The 19,721-nt window shown below is 65.7% G+C and overlaps 2 protein-coding genes across 3 annotated transcripts; both read left to right on the top strand.

Moving 5' to 3' along the window:
• Positions 1-241: 241 nt before the first annotated feature.
• On the top strand, positions 242-7,059 carry ZMIZ2 (zinc finger MIZ-type containing 2). Of its 2 annotated transcripts, XM_074852214.1 has the most exons (19): positions 242-387; positions 1,351-1,475; positions 1,573-1,687; positions 1,800-2,002; positions 2,089-2,281; positions 2,364-2,618; positions 2,697-2,870; positions 2,952-3,017; positions 3,094-3,265; positions 4,037-4,181; positions 4,432-4,642; positions 4,733-4,838; positions 5,010-5,167; positions 5,260-5,327; positions 5,415-5,483; positions 5,598-5,842; positions 5,932-6,107; positions 6,221-6,421; positions 6,544-7,059. In XM_074852214.1, the coding sequence occupies exons 2-19, from the start codon at positions 1,426-1,428 to the stop codon at positions 6,649-6,651; spliced, it is 2,715 nt and encodes a 904-aa protein (XP_074708315.1). In that variant the 5' UTR covers positions 242-387; positions 1,351-1,425; the 3' UTR covers positions 6,652-7,059. The 2 variants fall into 2 exon arrangements, with proteins under 2 accessions (XP_074708315.1, XP_074708316.1); XM_074852215.1 differs by lacking the exon at positions 1,351-1,475 and having other exon boundaries at positions 265-387.
• A 558-nt stretch (positions 7,060-7,617) lies between these two features.
• On the top strand, positions 7,618-10,037 carry PPIA (peptidylprolyl isomerase A). The gene is made up of 5 exons (XM_074852239.1): positions 7,618-7,761; positions 9,055-9,085; positions 9,180-9,268; positions 9,466-9,638; positions 9,725-10,037. Exons 1-5 carry the CDS (start codon positions 7,693-7,695, stop codon positions 9,858-9,860), a joined length of 498 nt encoding a protein of 165 aa, XP_074708340.1. The 5' UTR covers positions 7,618-7,692; the 3' UTR covers positions 9,861-10,037.
• Positions 10,038-19,721: the final 9,684 nt, after the last annotated feature.

The following is a 19,721-nucleotide window of genomic DNA, read 5'->3' on the forward strand; positions in this document are numbered from 1 at the left end:
GCTCACGCGCCGGTTGTCGCGCGCGGTGCCCGTGTCCGGAGCGCCCCCCCCCGCACAGCTGCGCCCCCCCCCCCCCGCCCCCAGCTCTGCCGCTCGGCGCTCGGCTGGTCGCGCCTGGCGGGGCGGGGCGGGGCGGGGCGGCCCGCGCACACTGCTGCGCCCGCGGCCCCATTGTGCGCGGCGGCGCGGGCTCGGCTCGGCCCGGCCCGGTTCGGCTCGGCTCGGCCCCGCCCCGCCCCGCCCCCGCGCGCCCCGCCCCGCCCCCCCCCGCGCCGCCGCCGCCACCGCCATGGAGCCGGGGCCGCGCGCGGGCTGAAAATCCCGCGCAGCTTCCGCGCAGCCGCGCGCGCCCGGCGCCGCCAGGGCCATTTTGGGCCGCTCGCGACGGTGAGTGCGGGCAGCGCCGGGGCGGGCAGGGACGGGCAGCGCCGCGCCAGGCGGGTCCCTGTGCGCAGCCCCCGCGCCGCGGCTGAAAATAGCTCCGCGCCCCCCCCCCCCCCCCCCCCGGCCCCGCCTCCCCCCCCGCCCCGTGCCCGGGGCGGTTGCCATGGCAATGGGGGGGGCGGCCCTGGCCCCGGGGCCTGTCCCCGCGGTGCCACCGGGCCCGCGGCCGGGGAGGGAGAGGGCTGTCACGGCCGGCGGGGGGGCGCCCGGGACTGGTGGCCCGGCGGTGGCACCTCCCGGAGGGCCGGAGCAGGCCCGGCTCGGCGCGGATGCCCCCCTGCGCCCCCCTCCCCGGCCTGTGGCGGCCCCATCCCCGCCGCCCTCCCGCGGGGCCGGGAGGGAACCGAAAGCGCCGCGGTGACCCCGCGGGCCCCCCCCCTCGCCGCGCTGGAAATACCCCGGGCGGCGCCGGCGGCCCCCGGTGCGGGGCGATGCCACGGGGGGGCCGCGTCGTGTCGTGTGTGTGTGTGTGTGTGTGTGTGTGTGTGTGTGTGTGTCCCACCCCCCCGCACCCCGGAAAGTCCCCGCGGCTCCCCCCACCCGCAGGCGTGGGGGAAAGCCCACGGCAGCCGCGGCCCCGGGGCGGGGGGGGGGGGTGTCTGTGCCCGCGGGGGTTTTTGGGGTGGAAGCCGCGGGGGGCCGCCACGGGGGAGGGGAGGGGAGGGCAGGGGGGGCGCTTCCTGGGAGGGCCACGGACACCCCCCCCCGGGGGCAGTGGGGGCGGCCGCGTGCCGGCCGGGTCCCGGTGCCAGGCCCGGGCAGGACGCCAAGTCCTGGTGCTGGAGGCCGGGGGGGGCCGTGCGGGCTCCGGGCCTCCCCCCTCCCCAGCCTCGGCCCCGCCGGGGTCCCTGGTCCCCTGCCGGGGGTGGCCGTCCCCTCACCCGCCGTTTCCTCCGCCTCCCACAGCCCCGGGGACGGTGACGCCGTCCCGCAGCGCCCGCCACGGCCTCGGAAGACCCAGCCTGCGCCCGCCCGTCGCCGATGAACTCCATGAACCCCATGAAACCCTCCCTGCCACCCACGCCCCACGGGTGAGCGCCGGCACCCCGGGGCTGCACCCGCTGCTGCCCTGGCCAGTGGCCTCTGTCCCTCTGTCCTTCCTCTTAATTAATTTGTTTTTCTTTCTAGTGATGGTTCATTTGCATACGAGGCTGTTCCTTGGCAACCGAGCACCAATCAGCCGGCGGGATCCCTCTCCGTGGTAACCACCGTCTGGGGTGTCAGCAACACCTCCCAGAGCCAGGTACCCGCAGCATCCTCGTCCCCCACCCCGGGAACCCCCCCGCGCAGATGGGCATGGCTGCCCCCTGCCTGACCCGCTGCCCACCCCCGCACCCCCCACCGGCACCCCTCAGGTTTTCGGCAGCCCCATGGGCCCTGGGGGGAGCAGCTCCAGCACCCCGCTGCTGCCCGGCATGGCCGGCACCGGCTCGGGCATGAGCTCGCCACCGTTCCTGCCGCAGCAGCCCTTCGCTGAGGGGGCGCCCGGGAAGGGCTACGTGCAGCCGGGCGTCTATGGCCGCAGCACCTACCCCGGCGGGCCGGGCTTCGCTGCCAGGTAAGGCCGGCCCTGCCCGCCCCGTCCTGGCCCGCGCCCTGCCGCGGGGCCGCTGCACGCCCCTCGCCCGCCTCTCTGTCCTCCAGCTACGCCGGCAGCCCCGGCGGCCCCGGTGGGATGGGGCTCCCCTCGCACGCCAGCCGGCCCCCCGCTGACTTCACCCAGGCGGCTGCCGCCGCCGCCGTGGCTGCCGCCGCTGCCACAGCCACGGCCACGGCTACGGCGACGGTGGCGGCGCTGCAGGAGAAGCAGAGCCAGGAGCTGAGCCAGTACGGCGCGGTAAGAGCCCGGCCGTGGCAGAGCTGGGGAGCCGGCGGCCACCCCTGCCCCACCGTGACCCCCCGCCGTCTCCCCGCCGCAGATGGGCGCAGGGCAGCCCTTCAGCAGCCAGTTCCTGCCCCATGCGGGACCTCGCGGCCCCTCTGGCATGAGCCCGGCTGGCATGGCGGGCGTCATGGCTCCCTCCGGCGTCTCCCCCGTGAGCATGAGCCCCGCGCGGGCACCCGGGACCAGCCCCCTGTACGGCGGGCAGCGGATGCCCCAGCACGCCTACCCCGGCCCCCCCCCGAGCCAGCAGCTCCCCCGCCAGGGCCTCAAGCGGGCGTACTCCAACGAGGTGAGTGTGGGTGCCGGTGGGGGCCGTGGCGTGCCGCCCCCTCCCCTCCTGCCGGCGCTGAGCCCTGTGGCCCTGCAGGGGTACCCGGCGCAGCAGTACCTCCAGGGCGGGCAGTATGCTGCGGCTGGTGCCCAGTACGCCCCCAGCGCCCCCCAGCCCTCTGCTCCGTCCCCCTCCTACCCCGGCCACAGGCTGCAGCAGGGTATGGGCCAGTACCTCTCTGCCTCGGGCAACTCCGGACCCTATTACAAGGTACCGCAGCGGGGCTGGGGCGGGGGGCGGGGGTCTGCCGTCCACTGGTGCCAGCCCCTGGGGATCTCCCTCCTCCCGCAGCCGGCTGAGCAGTTCAACGGGCAGAGCACCGGCTTCGGCACCTACAGCCAAGCAGCCGTCAACGGGGTGAGTCCCGGCACCGGGCAGGGTGGGGGGCAGTGCTGGCCCGGCTGGGCGCTGAGGGTGCGCGGTGCTTCCGCAGCCGGGCCGGTCGCTGCCGGGGTACCCCAGCTCGCCGCTGGCCGGGAACCCCACACCGCCCATGACGCCGGGCAGCGGCATCCCCCCCTACGCGTCCCCGGGTCAGGACGTCAAGTCGCCCTTCCTGCCGGACATGAAGCCCAGCGTCACCTCCCTGCACCCGTCTCCCTCGGGTAGGTGCCCCCAGCAGGGGTGGGGAGGCTGCCGGGGTGGGGGGACACGTCGGAGAGACCCCCCCCGCCCCCGCCGCCATGCCCCAGGGCCCCCGCGTGAGCGGCGCTGCTGGTACCTCGGTGGCTGTTGCCCCTTTAAGGACAAGGTGCTGTGGGGAGGAATTGAAGGGAGAGGGAGGGGCTTAGTGCAGGGGGCGTGGCCAGTGCCGGGGGGGCGTGGCATTGCAGGCACTGCCCAATGAGAGCAGCTGGAGGCAGTGGGCGGGACGTGGGGGGGCAGGACTAGGAGCAGTGAGGGGGTTGTGCAAAGGGTGGGGGTCAGTGGGAGGGGCTTCCACTGAAAGGGTGGGGCCTATTTGCTGTGGGAGGGGCCTATGGGATAGTGGGCGGGGACTCTTGGGTAGTGAGTGGGGCCTCTTGAGTAGTGGGAGGAGCCTCACAGGTAGTGGGCGGGGCCTCTCGGGTAGTGGGTGGGGCTTCCAGGGGGCTGGGCTACCTGCAGGGATGGGGTGTGGCTGCAGTGGGAGGGGCTCGTTGCCTGGGGGGGGCCCTGACATAGTGGGAGGGGCCTGTGGTGTAGGGGTGGGGCCTCTGAGTGGGACGGGTGCCCCGGGGTGGGAGGGGGCTCCACTGGGGGGGTGGGGGCTCCGAGTGGGAGGAGCTGCTGTATAGCCACGGGGCACCCTGGAGAGGGGCGGGGCTTCAGCCAGTGGGTGGGGCTTGCCGGGGCGTGGCCGGGCATGGGGGTCCCTGCTGACACGTCCCTGGCAGGGCCGGCCCCCGGGGAGGAGCTGCGGCTGACCTTCCCGGTGCGGGACGGCGTGGTGCTGGAGCCCTTCCGCCTGCAGCACAACCTGGCCGTCAGCAACCACGTCTTCCAGCTGCGCGACTCCGTCTACAAGACCCTCATGATGAGGTGGGGGGCGGCGGGGGGGCCGCGCGGCACCGCGGGGGGCACAGAGCGGCACGGCGCTGCGTCGCGTCCCGGTGCGCGATGTAGCTCGCCGCGGTGGCGCGCGGCGTGGCTCGGCCCGGCACAGCGCCGTGGTACGGGGCACGGCTCGGCGCGGCCTGGGGCTGTGTGGCGCGGCGGTACGTGGCGCGGCGGCTCGCGTGGGACCCCCCCCTGCCTGCACCCCTGCCCACACCCCTGCCTGCCCCGCCAGGCCTGACCTGGAGCTGCAGTTCAAGTGCTACCACCACGAGGACCGGCAGATGAACACCAACTGGCCGGCCTCCGTGCAGGTGAGCGTCAACGCCACGCCGCTCACCATCGAGCGCGGCGACAACAAGACCTCCCACAAGCCGCTCTACCTGAAGCACGTCTGCCAGCCTGGCAGGAACACCATCCAGATCACCGTCACTGCCTGCTGCTGCGTGAGTCACCGACGGGGGGTCCCGCGGTGGGGGGTGAGCGGCGGCAGTTGGGGCCGTGGCTCAGCCCCCCCCCGCCCCGTCTCTCCGCAGTCCCACCTCTTCGTCCTGCAGCTGGTGCACCGGCCCTCGGTGCGCTCGGTGCTGCAGGGTCTCATCAAGAAGCGCCTGCTCCCCGCTGAGCACTGCATCACCAAAAGTGAGCGCTGCGGCCGGCACCCCCGGCCCCCCCAGGTCCTGGGGGGCTGCAGCGTGGTGGGGGAGGGGGGAACACCCTGGTCGGGGGCTGCAGCATGATGGGGGTGATGGTGCCACCCCCATCCCGGCGTCCAAGTTCTGACCCTTGGTGCCTGGGTTCCCCCTCCCCCAGTCAAGCGCAACTTCAGCAGCGGGACCATCCCGGGGACCCCGGGGCCCAACGGCGAGGACGGTGTGGAGCAGACGGCCATCAAGGTGTCTCTCAAATGCCCCATCACCTTCCGCAGGATTCAGCTCCCGGCCAGGGGCCACGACTGCCGGCACATACAGGTGGGGGTGGTAGTGGCCGGGGGCTGTTGGGTGCTCCCCACCCTGTGCCCGGTTCCCCCCTGCCCCAGCTCAGCCACCGCTTTCCCCCACAGTGCTTTGACCTGGAGTCCTACCTGCAGCTCAACTGCGAGAGGGGGACGTGGCGCTGTCCTGTCTGCAAGTGAGTGGCCCCCCAGCGGGGCCGTGCCCCGTTTTCCCTCCCTGGGGGGGGTTTCCCTGCCCTCACCCTGCCTCTCCCTGCCTGCAGTAAGACAGCCCTGCTGGAGGGGCTGGAGGTGGACCAGTACATGCTGGGCATCCTGATCTACATCCAGAAGTAAGTGTCCCCACTCCGTCTGTCCGTGGCCAGCACTGTGCCACCCCCAGGGGGGCCGTGCAGCTGACACCCCCCCACCCCAACCTGAGCCTCCCCACTCTCCTGCCCCCCCAGCTCGGAGCATGAGGAGATCACCATCGACCCGACCTGCAGCTGGAAACCCGTCCCGGTCAAACCCGACGTCCACGTCAAGGAGGAGCCGGAGGGGCCAGCGCTGAAGCGGTGCCGGACCCTCAGCCCCACGCACATGGTGCTGCCCAACATCATGGAGATGATCGCGGCCCTGGGGCCCGGCTCCGCGCCCTTCCCGGCACTGCCGCCACCACCGGCGGGTGCCGCCGCCGACTACGGTGCCCCGGGTACGGGGGAGCCCACGGGGGATGGGGATGGGCCCTGTCCCTGGCGTGTCTGATCCCCCCTGCCCCAATCGCCTCCTTTCCTCCCGCAGGTTCCAGCTTTCCGGGACCCGGGGGCTTCCCAGAGCCATTCCCTGCCCCCGGCGCTCCCGGCACGCCGACGCTGAGCGACTTCGCGCCGGGACCCCCCCCCATCTCCTACCAGTCCGACATCCCCGGTGGCCTCCTGGCCCCTGAGAAACCCCCCGCACCCCCTCTCCCTGCACAGGTCAGCTGGGCTGTGGGTGGGGGGCTCCCCCCCAGCACCCACGTCTCCCTCTGGGGGGACCAGGGGTGTCCCGGTGGGGGGTGGCTCTCACTGCCGCGCTCTCCCCCCACCAGCTGCCCCCGCCGGGGCGGATGGAGCCGTCCCACCCCCCGATGCAGCCCCCGGGCAGCCAGCCAGCGCAGCCGCTGCACCACCGGAGCGTGCCGGCACGGCCCCCCCTGGGCCCCCCCGGCCCGGCCCACGCCGCGGAGCTCACCTTCCCCCCTGCGCCCGGCATGGCCGGGACGGGCGATGGCTCAGAGCCTGCCCTCGACGTGAGTACCCTGGGCAGGGGGCGGCCGGGGCTGCTGCTGCTGGTTTGGGACCCCGGCCGCCGTCGGGTGGGGGTGGGGGGGGGTGGGGGGGAAGCTGGTTGTCACACGCTGCCACCCCCCAGCTCCTGCCCGAGCTGACGAACCCCGACGAGCTGCTCTCCTACCTGGGCCCCCCCGACCTCCCCAGCAGCAGCAACGATGATCTTCTCTCCCTCTTCGAGAACAACTGAGCCATCCTTGCCCTCCTCACTGGACCCCCCCACCCCCCCCCACGGGGCCGGGGGGGCAGCACTGGTGTGCCCCTGCCCGCCGCAGAGCCGGGATCCCCCCCAGCAAGGGGGCTTCCTCTGAAAGGATGCCATGGGACAGACAGACGGATGGGCTCGGCCCCCCCAGAAGCACAAGGCTGTACATAGTGTAGAAACACTACTGCCCCCCCCCTCACCGAGACCCCCCCTCCCCGTATTTAAAGGCAAGTGCGTCGCTGCGGGGCTGGCCCGCGCCCCCTGTATAAATGTGCATACGCTGCTTCCCTGCGGGACACGCGTGCGGGGCTCAGCCCCCGCCCCACGGCCCCCCCCCGCCGTGGCTCCCTGTACCGGCTCCATATCGCTATTAAAGGATTTCGTTTCGGCGGGGCTCACGCGTGTCACTGGGGTGCTCCCCGCGGGTCCCCTCGGGCTTTCGTTACCCCGCGGCGGGGCCGGGTGGGGGCTGCCCCCCCCAAGCGCGGCTGCGGGCGGTGACCGTGCCCTCCGCCGGCAATCATTAACGGCGGGCGGGGCGGGCAGCGCGGCCCGCAGGCCCCGGGCAGCACGGCGGGGCGGCGGCGCGGCCCCGGCCCGGGGGCGCCTCCACGGTGGGAGCGGGGCCCGGCTGGACCCCCAGCAGGGCCCGGCCGCCCCGCAGCCCCCGGCCCCGCACGCCGGACTGCTGGAACCGGCCCCGGCCCCCGCCCGGCGCCGCGGCCCCCATCGCCCCCTCCCCCGCCCGCGGCACTGCGCATGCGCGCCCCGCCCTGCCCGGCCGCCAGACCCGCGCGCCCCCCGCCCCCGCCTTTTTTTTTTTTTTTCTTCCCCCTTTCAAACGCGGCGCCGCCGATTGGCCGTCCGCCCCGCCACTCCGCCACAAGACCGGCGCCCATTGGCCGGCGCCGCGGGAGAGGCGGGTCCTCCACGGCCCTATATAAAGGGCGGCGGGCAGCCCCTCTCCTTCTGCTGCGCCGCGCCCGCCGCACGGAGCCGTCGCCTCCGCCTCGCTCCCGCCCCGCCATGGCCAACCCCGTCGTCTTCTTCGATATCGCCGCCAACGGCGAACCCCTGGGCCGCGTCACCTTTGAGGTGGGGGGGTGGGGAGGGTGGGCAGGCCGGGGGGGGAGGCGGGCGGCAGCGCTGAAGGGGGAGGGGGCCGCCGCCATTTCCTCGCCGGGGCGCGCGGGGCCGTTCCGGGGGGAGGGGCGGTGGGCGCTGCGCCTGCGCGGCCGGGGGTGGGGGGGGGTGGGGGGGCGGTGGGGGGCCCGCGCCGCCTCCACGTGGCCGCGGCTCCCTCGGGGGGGGGGGGGGGCGGGATGGGGTGTTAACGGCGCCCCGGGCTGCTCGGCCCCGGCAGCGGCGGGGAGGGAACAAAGGACCCGGTGCCGCCGCCCCCGCTGCGGGCTGAGCGCGGCGGAGGATGCGGCGGGGCTCGCCGGGAAGGCGGCGGCGGTGCGGGGCCAGCCCGGGCTGCGCCGCCGCCCTGCACCTCCCGCCCCGCCGCCGCAGCGTGTGCTCCGCCCCGCCGCCGGGCCGCCGCACCTGCCGGCCCGTTAGCGCCGGCCCGCCTTGGCCCCGCCGCCAGCCCGCATTCCTGCCCCGCGCTTCCCTGCTCCGCCCCGGGGAGCGGCGCGGCGGGGGGGCGGCGGCGGCTTCCCCGGCTGCGGGATCGGGCCCGCGCCGCCATTTTGTCCCAGTCCCCCCCGAAACGGGGCCGCCCTTCAGCGGGCGGCAGCGGCCCCCGGAGCCGCTCGGTGCATCGGGGCGAGTCGCGTCCCCCATCCCGGGAGATGCTCTTCTAGGGCGCCCGTCGTGCTGCCGGGCCAGCGGAGAGCGCAAGCGGGAGCAACCTGATCGCTGCGGGATTGTCACGGCCAGAGCAAAGCATTTAGCGCCCCGTGAAGCGGCCCCCGGGGGTGCGAAGCATCTCTGGCACGGCCGGGGACTGCGCTGCGGCTGTCGCAGAGCCCGCGGCGAGCGCGTTCCCTCCCCGCCTGGCAGCGCCTCGCTGTGCAGATGGCAGCTCCCTGCTCAAAATCCTCCTGAAGTCATTTGGAGGCGGCGTGCGCTCTGTCTGCGAAGGCTCCAGTCAAAGAGGTTTTTAATTTAATCCCAGCCAGCGGAACGAAGGCGCATCTGCCCCGCTGATGAGACGTGTGGCGTATTTAAACTCGGTTGGATGCCATGTCTGGTTGGTTCCCAGATGAAAGCGCGAGGTGGGGAGTGCTCTGCAGCCGCAGGCACGGCTGGGATCCACCTTCCATGGGCTACGAGCAGCGGGGGGCGGGGGGGGGATCCCCACGGGCTGGGGGTGCCCCCAGGAGGGGGGGTGGTGGCCAGTCTTCACCCCGACCTGACTAACGGCCTCTCCTCTCTTTGCAGCTGTTTGCAGACAAGGTCCCCAAGACAGCAGGTGGGTAAAGCGGCACTGGCCACGCTGTGGCTACACCAAACGCCGATGCTCTCTGGACAAAACGAGCCATTCATGGTGGTTTTCCTCTTTGCAGAAAACTTCCGTGCCCTGAGCACTGGTGAGAAGGGATTTGGTTACAAGGGATCCTGCTTCCACAGAATCATTCCTGGGTTCATGTGCCAGGTGCGTGGTGCTCCCGCTGCAGCAGGGAGGTGGGCGGGTGAGGAGATCTGGCACTCGCATGGGTTTAGGAGTTGGGTGCTGGCAGATTTGGGGTGGGAGGGTGGTTCTGCCTCTTGCCTGCAGCCTCTACGGGGCTGCCACGCCTGCTTGGGGAGTTTTCTCCTCTGCCTGTGACCTGAAATGCCGCTTCTTTACAGGGTGGCGACTTCACACGCCACAATGGCACTGGCGGCAAATCCATCTATGGGGAGAAGTTCCCTGATGAGAACTTCATCCTGAAGCACACGGGCCCTGGCATCCTGTCCATGGCCAACGCTGGCCCCAACACAAACGGCTCCCAGTTCTTCATCTGCACTGCCAAGACTGAGTGGTGAGTTGGGGGCTGTGGGAGGGCGAGTTTGGGGGTCCCCAGCTGGGGAGGTGACAGCCCAGCCGTGACCGGTGCTTCTCCTGCAGGTTGGATGGCAAGCATGTTGTCTTCGGCCGTGTCAAGGAGGGGATGAACGTGGTGGAGGCCATGGAGCGCTGTGGCTCGAAAGATGGCAAAACGAGCAAGAAGATCACCATTACCGACTGCGGGCAGCTCTCGTAAACCCTCCTCCAACTGACCATTCCTCGGCAGCCTGGGCGCTGCACCTCGCTGCAGCTCACCCCATCCCACCCTGCTCCTGACTTACTGCTGCGTTTCTACTGGGTCTCAGCCCCATGTGCACGGTCCAGCTGGGCCGCAGTTACCTTTACGAGTCTAAATAAAAAGAGTTAAACCACAGTGGCCTGTTTCTCTTCCCCCTTACTGGGGTGGGTGGTGTGTGTGGGGCTGGAGGGGGAGGAAGGAGGGGATTCTGGAGAGGGGGGGGCATGAGGACCCTTGTGATGTGGCTGTGCCAGGCTCTCAGTAGGGTCCAGAGTGAACCAGGCAGCTGGTTCTGGCTCAGACTCGATCCTTGGGGGCCTCTGCTGCAAAAAGGGAAGGGAGACATTTCCCACCGGCTTTGCCGGCTGCCATGGACCCCCTGTGGCTGTGGGACTGCCCTCCCCTGCCCCTGGGGGCTGCTGGGCTGTTGCGGAACATGGACCCTGGTGGTCCCAGTAGGAGAGTCCAGGTCTGGGAGGATCCAGTTGTCCTGGGGGGGGGGGGCAGTGGTCCCAGTTGGGGGGTGCCCAGCTCTGTTCTGGGTCCCAGTTGGGGGCAGGGTGGTTGGTGCCTGGCTCTGGGATGACCCCGCTGCCTGCGCCCCCTGCCTGCACCCCCTGCCTGCCCCCAGAGCTGCCCCATTCCACGCTCCCCTCGCACTGCGCGGGGGGGGCGCGCTTTGGAGCTGGGCTGCGCCTTGGGGGGGTGAGGAGGAGGAGGAGGGTCCGCCGTGGGGGGGGGGGGGGGCGGTGCAAGGGCTGCCAGGGGAGGCCCGGGCGCTGCTTTCGGTCCTGGCCCCGCCCCTGAGGGGGAGCCCGGGCGGCGGGTGGCCGCGGGGGGGGCGGGAGCCGGATGGGGCGGTGCTGGGGGAACCTTTCCGCGGTGCACACGGGGAGGCGATTCCCTGCAGCACCCGGGCGGGAGGGGGACAGCGGTCGGGGTCGCAGCGGGTCAGCGCAGGCGACGACCGTGGAGCACCAGGGCGGGGGGGGTGGGCGCCTCCTCGCCCCCCCGATGTTTTCTCCTCCCTCGGCGGGGTCAGCGGGGGCCGCTCCCTTCCCACATCTCCCCATCATGGCGCTCGAGCTCCGGCTCCCTCTGACATCTCCCCTCGGCCTCCTTCAGGGTCCGGACATCTGTCGGGGACGCTCCCAGGGACCGGCCGAGCCGGGCTGTGGCGGGGGGCACCGGCCGCCCTCGCTAACTGCGGGTGGACGGACCCCTCGTGCTGCCAGACCCCGCGGGGACCCGCTGCCACCACCCTGCCGCGTGCTCGGGACGGCTCCTGATACACGGGAACGATCCCCTGCTTTGCAACTTATTTACTTAAAGCAACTTGCAGTGATTTCTGAGCACGGCTTCATAATCCTGCCTGCCCCGACTGTTCTGTGGAAGGGCTACTGTGGTCATCAAAACAAAGCAGTTTTCTGTGGAAACTTGTTCGGAATTACACAGAACCCCAGAACCATCTGGGTTGGAAAAGCCCTTGAAGCTCCTCCAGCCCCACCATGAACCTCACCCTGACCGTTCCCAACTCCACCAGATCCCTCAGCGCTGGGTCAACCCGACTCTTCAACCCCTCCAGGGATGGGGACTCCCCCCCTGCCCTGGGCAGCCCATTCCAACGCCCAACAACCCCTTCTGCAAAGAAATCCTTCCTAAGAGCCAGTCTGACCCTGCCCTGGCGCAGCTTGAGGCCATTCCCTCTTGGCCTGGCACTGGGTCCTTGGCTCAAGAGACTCATCCCCCCTCTCTGCACCCTCCTTTCAGGGAGTTGCAGAGGGCCAGGAGGTCTCCCCTCAGCCTCCTCTTCTCCAGACTAAACCCCCCCAGTTCCCTCAGCCGCTCCCCATCAGACCTGTGCTCCAGACCCTGCACCAGCTCCGTTGCCCTTCTCTGGACACGCTCGAGTCATTCAATGGCCTTTTTGGAGTGAGGGGCCCAAAACTGAACCCACTCATCGAGGGGCGGCCTCAAACTTACCAAGAATTACTATTTGGCAAAATTAAGCGACGTGTCCTTGGAAAGCAGATGAGTTCTAGCAAGTTTAGTCTTTGCAGTGGATCGATAGCCACGTATGGGCGGTAGAAATTAATAGACCTGTACTTTTAGATAAGATAGAGGTGATAAACCAGTGGGAACCATTCTGGGTGTTCAAGAAAAGTACAAGGTGAGGAGGACTGTGAGCCTTCCTCCAACAGACCCCTGGAGACACCCCCCAGGAGGCAATGGGCAGGTGCAAAGAGAACACAAACTGCTGACCCCAGCCTCACTCATGCATATGGATATTTGTGCTACGTAATCCAATGAATATGTATATCCACACTCGATAAGTTTCTGGTAAAATGTGCCGTTGGGGTGCAAGCTTTGTGGAGAAATCCCCTTGCACCCCGGCACCGGAGTAAACATACCTGTCCATAACTCTCCTCGAGTTGTAGAGTCTGTTTCTGTGACTCAGTTGTCACTCCCTGGCACAGCCCCGACACGTGACCGTCCCAGAGCTTCGCTCCCCGACAGCAAGACCAGCACTGACCTCTGGCCCAAGTCACGAGTTCTGAACATCAGGTCTATCATCAGGCCCAGCTCTTCCTTCTGCTCGCAGATTTTCTTCGTGCAGTCACAAGGCAGACAGCTCTCCCCCGGATGAAGGTTCTGCTGGCACTGTGAGAGGAGAAGGTGTGGAACAGGGGGCGTTAAATGCAGGCACAGCGGGATAGGTCGGAGGAGGCAGATCGGTGCTGCAGAATCTCCCAAAGACCATCCCTTCAAAGAGAAGGACGCAGGCAGCGAGCAAAGCCAGGCACAGACTGACACTCGGGTTACACCGAGCCAAGCCAGACCGTGCTCAGGCTTTGGGACGGTTCAGCTGAGGGTTTCCAGGCCTGACCGATGACTTGAGACTGGGGCAAAGCCCTACAGCGTGACAAACGTGCCCAGAAGCTGAAGTTCTCGTTTGGCCAAGGCTGATGATGTATGACAGCCTTCAGCTCAAATGGAGATGAACAAAGAGCGCTGCCCCCTCCCAGGCCCTGGGACCCAGGCCCACCCCAACCTCCCACCTCAGGCCACTACCAGCGTCCCCAGGAACAGCATCTCCACCCTTCGCTGCTGCTGTCGCCTCCAGTATACCCCCCCCCCCCCCACTACAAGCAACCCCCACAAGTACCTCCCAGAGACCCCCCACGAGGGAACACCCCAGGTGCAGTCTTGTGAAAAGCTCATTCCCTAACTATTGCACCAAGTTGTCTTGAGAGTATGAAACTGGATCCAGTTCCTTAAGACAGATTAGTGACAGAACAAGAGGGAACGGCTTTAAACTGCAACAGGGGAGGTTCAGACTGGACAGGAGGGAAAAATGTTTCCCCGCCAGAGTGGTCAGAGAGTGGAATAGGCTGCCCAGGGAGGGGGTGGAGTCCCCACCCCTGGGGGTGTTTAAGGGCCGTTTGGATGAGCTGTGGGGGGATGTGGGGTAGGGGAGAACTTTGTAGAGTTGGGCTGAGGGTTGGACTCGATGATCCCGAGGGGCTTTTCCAGCCTGAGTAATTCCGAGATTCTATGAAGACAGAGAGAGAGATACAGATGTATCAGCCATGGTTCAGTCAGCGTGACTGAAGGACTCATTGCAGGGAGGAGAAGGACAGCCCCCCGCAAGAAGAAAGGATACCTCTGAACTCCCCAGATCACGCTGGCATCCCAGCCCCTCCGACACCGCAGTGAACCCATCCCCTTATCTGGCATCAGAGATAAGGAACAGCACAAGACCTGCTCCAGGGATGCCTGGATCAGGAAAGAAGCAGATGGATGATGACGACGCAGAATTAGAGTTGCTTTGCAAAACAGCAGCGTGTGTGCGTGTCAAGCAGCAATCAGCCAAATCGTGTTGGACTTGGATGTGTAAGAACCATGTGTAAGATCACGCTCAGGATGCCCCAGTTTGAACGGGACACTTCATGCACATGAATGCAAGAATTCCTCTTGTATGCTATACTTTGTGTCCCAGCCTCTCTCCTCGGTCGGCAGAATTTTTGTGACAGCTCCTCATCATGGCCACATGGTACCGCTGGTTCCACCACAGTTGGGAGCAGCAGTTGCCCCCTGGGGCAGAGAGGGGGAGGACAAAAACAACCCAAAAGTGCCCCAAGCGCCCACCTCCAGGGCCACCAGTGCTGGCTCCATCCCTTCCCCTTGTACAGGAAGTTACCGCCCCACAAAGGTCACACTTGGGATGGGAAATCATGAGGATGGGAGACCATTGGGACAGGAAATGATCACGAGGCTGAGAAATCATCACTGGGATGGGAAACCATCACTGTGATGGGAAATCATCGTTGGGATAGAAATCTGTTGGGATGGGAAACCATCATGGGGATGGGAAATCATCACTGAGGACAGTAGGACAGGAAATTATTGAGATTTCCCATGCGAAGTTGTGGTGTGAAAACTCGAAGCCTCGCAAGGCTCTGGCTGAAGCGGTGCTGGCAGAGCGATTGCTGTGGGGAGGGACCCCCCAGAACGCTGTTTTCCCCCCAAAACCCCACCCTGCCCACCCGCCGTGACCGGTACAGCAGCAGGCTCCTGCCCCTCCTGGGGCTCCTGCCCTGCGGGTGACACCCCAGCCAGCTCTGCCCCCCGATATCTCACCCCGTCATCCCCTTCACTTCCCCCAACAGAGGTTCCCTCTCCAGCTGCTGACGGTGTTGGAGGTGCCTGGTGTGAGCTTCACCGCCCCGGCCGTGCTGCCCCTGGTCACTGCCGATATGCTGCGCTCTGTCCCGGGGCTGCCGGCATCCTCTGAGCCTGCCCAGGTCTCCCCGCAGCTGCCCCAGGCCAGCGTCTGGCAGGGGGTGGCCAGGGCCCATAGGGGCCTCAGGGAAGCTGGTGCAGCTCCCCCCTTTTGTTATATCTAAAACTTAATACGTAAGATTAATTTTTAGTAATTCAGCCTGACTGGGTTTCAAGCCAGCTGTGATGAGGGGCTGTACAGGGGACAGATGAGCAGTATTGGCATTGAACTGTCAGTATTGTTTCTAGAGCACCTGTGCTCTATTAATTAAACCTACAAACCAATATCTATTTATTAATTATTCCTGCTATTAATAATATCCTAAGAGAAAAGAGTTTCCTAAAAGCTGTTCCTTTTACAGTGCAGTTCCCCCCTGTGCCCCTGCCCACAGCTGGGGACAGCAGGTGGTGGTGGGGACACTGGTGCCCCCCCAGCTGATGGGGGGCTGTGTTCTAGGGGGATCCCCTGTACCCCACAGGCTGCACATCGCTGCCTGCCCTGGCCCCCCACCACCCCATGGCTCAGCACTGGGTGCAGGGCCCCCCTGTGCTCCACACTCTCCCTGGCAGTGCCCAGAAGCCTTTGGAAACCTCCAAAAAGGAAGCAGTGGCCATGGAGGACAGTGTCCCTGCTGTCAGCCCCCACCAGCCCGCTCTGGCTCTGCTGACCGGCAGAACCACGACAAAGCCCAGAGGTGAGTTTTAGGGAGTGGCAGAGCCCACAGGTGGGTGGCCAAGCTCCACATCCATCCCCGTGGCCCCGCGGTTGGGCTGGGTTTGTTTGCTTTTTCAGCAGCCATGACCACCCTGACGGCCCTGGGGAAGTCCACGGCTCTGCCCAAGCAGGGGCCAGCCACCTTCACTGAGGCCTTTCCTGAGCAGGCAGAGGACGTCACTGTCAACTATATGCTCTCCTGGCTCGACACCGTGGATGGCAGGACACTGTCCCCAATGTCCCTGACAGCCCCAGCTTGACTGCCCTCTTCCATGAGCTCCCCAACCTCTCTGACTGTGTGGCAGAGGGCGGCTGCCCCAAGGAGCAAGCAGGGGCCGTGATGCTGGGGGACAGGATGGGCACCATCCCCCATGGCCCTGACATCCTCGGTGTCCCTGAGGTCCCCAACAGAACCTCCTTCCTCAACCAGCTCCCTGACTTCTCAGAGTACAGGGCAGAGGGTGACTGCCCTGAGGGTCAAGTTGTGGTAGCAATGCTGGGGGAAGCTAAAACCCCTCCTGGAGGGGAGTGGGGTGCGGGTGGTGATGTCCCCCTTGCTGGACCCCAAAAGGAAGCAGGGTGGGGTGGTGATGGTCCTCCCCACCTGGCTGCCAGAGAGTCCTGGGGACCCTTCTCAGGAGAGTCTTACAGAGTCCCATAGAGAGTTCAGAGATTCTGATGGAGAGTCCTATGGAGGGTCCCTGGAAGCGTCCTCTGGAGAGTCCCCTACAGATCCCCCTGTGGATCCCTGGCCAGACCCCAGCTGCTCCCCAGCATCATCCACCCCACACGGCCCAACTGGTGGAGGAGGCCCTGCAGAAGCAGCCCTGGGTGGTTTTGACCTGCTTGCTGCTGCTGTCTCCTGACAGGTGGTGCCCAGAGTGGGCAAGGTGGGTGGCGAGCAGGTCGGCCGGCACCCCCAAGACACAAGAAACCTCCTGGTGGAACAAGATCCCACCAAAGAAGATGGTGTTGTGCTGGGTGGCAAAACACTCAAAAACCCTGCGGATGGGGAAGCTGGACAGGGATGGTGTGGCAGCAGGCAGCAGCAGGCAGCAGCAGGCAGCAGCAGGCAACAAGTGGGCGGCAGTGAGCACGGGGCATCTGAGGAGACCAGTGTGCCCTGGGGACAGCGGGGGCCGAAGCGCCCTGTGCCCGTTGCCCTCCCATCCCCACAACACGCAGCCCCAGGACAGGCTGCTGCGCAAAATGGTCTGGGGCAAAATGCTGTGGGGCCCCACACCGACCCGAAGGAGCACTTGATGAGCTCCCGCGGAGATTCAACCCTCTGGGGTAGTGTGAAGGTGCTGGGGCTGGGGTGCCAATGCCCGACCAGAGGCCAGGCCAGCCCTGGCGTGCCCCCCACGTCCTCAATCCCTGGCTGGTGGCTCTGACCCCCCAGGAGGGGCTGCCACTGCCGCTGCCATGCCCTCCTGCTGACTCCGTGCTACCCCTTGGTGCCTGGGGGCGGCCTTACGGCTGCGCCCACCCTGCTGGCGGAGCAGGAGGGGTCAGTGCCCATCACACGTGAGCAGAGGCCTGAGTGGGAGCGCAGGAAGAAGCTGCCCAGGAGGAGTGGGTGACCCTGCAGATGTCACTGGGCCATCTGCAGTTTTTTGTGCTGAGGGAGACTGACACAGAGGTAGCCAACGAGTACAGCCACCCACAGCCCACCGGTCCAGCACCGTCCCCCATAGCACCCACATGCAAAGGAGATCTGGAGGCAGAGACCCACCCAGCCACTCCAGCCCCAGCCCTCTCTCAGATCCTTGCTTAATTCATTAAAAGAGTTGGGTGTTTGCTTCGCAGCACCTCTCTCTGCCTGCAGTTGTTTGCACAGTGGGAAGGGCTGTGAGGGGGTTAACTCAGCCCCTGCCCACCCCATGGGGGGCTGAGCTGGGCTGGGGAAGGCCACCGAGAAGATGGGTACATGGGGCACCGCTCTGGGTGGCAGGTCCCCTTGGGAGTAACCTGCTGAGTAGTATCAATGCCAGGAGGATGGAGGCCCCAGTACCGGCATCACCATCATGGCCTCAGCACCAGATCACTGCCGGCGAGCTGGATTCGGCCCTGGGAAGGAGCCACAGCTGCCCTGGGGCGACCAGGCAGGGACTGGCTGAATGTGGAAAACTCAGCTGGCAGCTGGCTCGGGGCTCGCGGGCTGAGATCCCAGAGCTGGTGCTGCGCTGACTGCCCAGCCCGCTCCACCCCCTCTATGGCATCGTCCAGTGCTGCTTGGACCTCACCCAGAAAACCCCCCTGTCCACGGGTGAGCCCCGAGCCGGTGTCATGAAAAATTCACACCTGGCCTGTGCTGACCGAGGAGAGGGGCTGGGACACAATTATAGAATTACAGAGGCAAATATTTTTTCATGCACATGCCATGTCCCAGCCCAACTGGGGCACCCCAAATGTGCCTTTACACAGGGTTCTTATACCCCTCAATTGTTCAGGTACAGGATGACTGGACTAATCGCTAACACCCACACTACCGATTACTCCTCATAGTCAAACTTTGCAAAGCAACTCTGGTTTTTCACCATTCTTGCTGCCTGAAGCGGGCAAGTGCCCTGTGTCAGCCGGCACAGCGCAGAAGAGACTTCCCCGCAGGACAATATTCCAGCCAAGGAGAAGAAGGTGGTGGTGTGCCAGGTGGTAAAACAATGGAAAACACTGTGGGAGGAGAAGCCAGATGGGGACAGTCAGGCAGCTGCAGGCAACGAGCAGGCAGCAGTGGGCAGCAAGTGGAGGGCATCTGACAACAGCAATGTGCCCAGGAAGAGAGATAGAGCCCAGGAGATGCAGGGGGGCAAAGTGCCCTGTGCCCCCCCTGAGTGCTGTTGATGGGGAAGGTGTGGACACGCATCCCCATGACATGTGACCTGGATCCACCCACCCCGGCCACAGTCCTCTGCCATGTCTCTATTTATTGCTTAATTCATTAAAAGTTTGGTGTTTATTTTGCAGTGCCTCTGCTTGTGGGCATTGGCGCAGCAGGAGGCGGGAGGGTTAATGCAGCCCCCGCTGCATGTGTAGATCTGACCCCCCACCTCTTCACTCCGGTATATGAGGAACCCCTGACGATTCCAGATGGAGAAGTTTAATCAGAACCTTAATTCCCAGACTTGCGGTAAATGAACTAGAAAGAGGTCTTATAAATCTACCCGCTACCATGGAAGACACAGACAATCACACAGAATCCCAGAATCCTTCAGGCTGGAAAAGCCCCTCGGGATCATCGAGTCCAACCCTCAGCCCGACTCTACAAAGTTCTCCCCTACCCCACATCCCCCCACAGCTCATCCAAACGGCCCTTAAACACCCCCAGGGGTGGGGACTCCACCCCCTCCCTGGGCAGCCTATTCCACTCTCTGACCACTCTGGCGGGGAAATATTTTTTCCTCATGTCCAGTCTGACCCTCCCCTGTTGCAGTTTAAAGCCGTTCCCTCTTGTTCTGTCACTAATTCCCTGGGAGCAGAGACCAGCACCAACCTCTCCACAACGTCCTTTCAGGGAGCTGCAGAGAGTGATGAGGTCTCCCCTCCCCTTCTCCTCCTCACACTGAACAGCCCCAGCTCCTTCAATGGCTCCTCACAGGATTTATTCTCCAGGCCCTTCCCCACCTCGTTGCCCTCCTCTGCCCTCGCTCCAGCCCCTCGAGATCTCTCTCGGATTGAGGTGCCCAAAACTGGACACAACCCTCCAGGTGTGGCCTCACCAGTGCAGAGCACAGGGGGACTGTCACCTCCCTGCTTCTGCTGGTCACACTAGTGCTGATACAAGCCAGGAGGCCGTTGGCTTTCTTGGCCACCTGGGCACACTGCTGGCTCATGGTCAGCCGCACAGGAGATGCCATTTGAGCCTTGCAACAAGAAGTTTCTTCTTTAGCATTACAGTAGAACAAAATTGCCTGGTACTTGCAATGCTTACCCTGCAACAAGGAGGCATCTGTGCATTCATGAATTCCATCTGTTGCACTGATGTTAACAAATCTTAACAAACTGAACATGATGTCAGCATCTTTTCCAGACATTTACAACCGCTACATCAAATCACAGTATCTCCTGACGGATTTTCACTTTCTGAACTGTTTGGTTAGATACCATGCTTAAATTTCCAAAAAATACTAATGAAAGCTCTTATTATTGTAATACTATTTATCCTTTTTTTTGTGTGTGTGTGTGTGTGTGTTTTGTTTGGAATGTGGTTTAGCTTTGCTTTGACATATGACAGAACCAAACAATTCAACACACCGATAGTGATTAACCTCGCATCTGCCCCCCGCTTGGGAAAGTCCTTCTCCTCCACCATCCCTCTGTTC

This window comes from Strix uralensis, chromosome 28 (genome assembly GCF_047716275.1).
Source record: "Strix uralensis isolate ZFMK-TIS-50842 chromosome 28, bStrUra1, whole genome shotgun sequence".
In the NCBI taxonomy this organism is placed as follows: Eukaryota; Metazoa; Chordata; class Aves; order Strigiformes; family Strigidae; genus Strix; species Strix uralensis.

Excerpts from the sequence above, each read along its gene's own strand:
- ZMIZ2 (XM_074852214.1), top strand. The coding sequence starts at position 1,426 with ATGAACTCCATGAACCCCATGAAACCCTCCCTGCCACCCACGCCCCAC. Across the intron at positions 4,839-5,009 it reads TGAGCACTGCATCACCAAAA|TCAAGCGCAACTTCAGCAGC; the intron begins GTGAGCGCTGCG and ends CCCCTCCCCCAG. Across the intron at positions 6,108-6,220 it reads CACCCCCTCTCCCTGCACAG|CTGCCCCCGCCGGGGCGGAT; the intron begins GTCAGCTGGGCT and ends TCCCCCCACCAG.
- PPIA (XM_074852239.1), top strand. The coding sequence starts at position 7,693 with ATGGCCAACCCCGTCGTCTTCTTCGATATCGCCGCCAACGGCGAACCC. Across the intron at positions 7,762-9,054 it reads TGGGCCGCGTCACCTTTGAG|CTGTTTGCAGACAAGGTCCC; the intron begins GTGGGGGGGTGG and ends CTCTCTTTGCAG. Across the intron at positions 9,269-9,465 it reads TTCCTGGGTTCATGTGCCAG|GGTGGCGACTTCACACGCCA; the intron begins GTGCGTGGTGCT and ends GCTTCTTTACAG.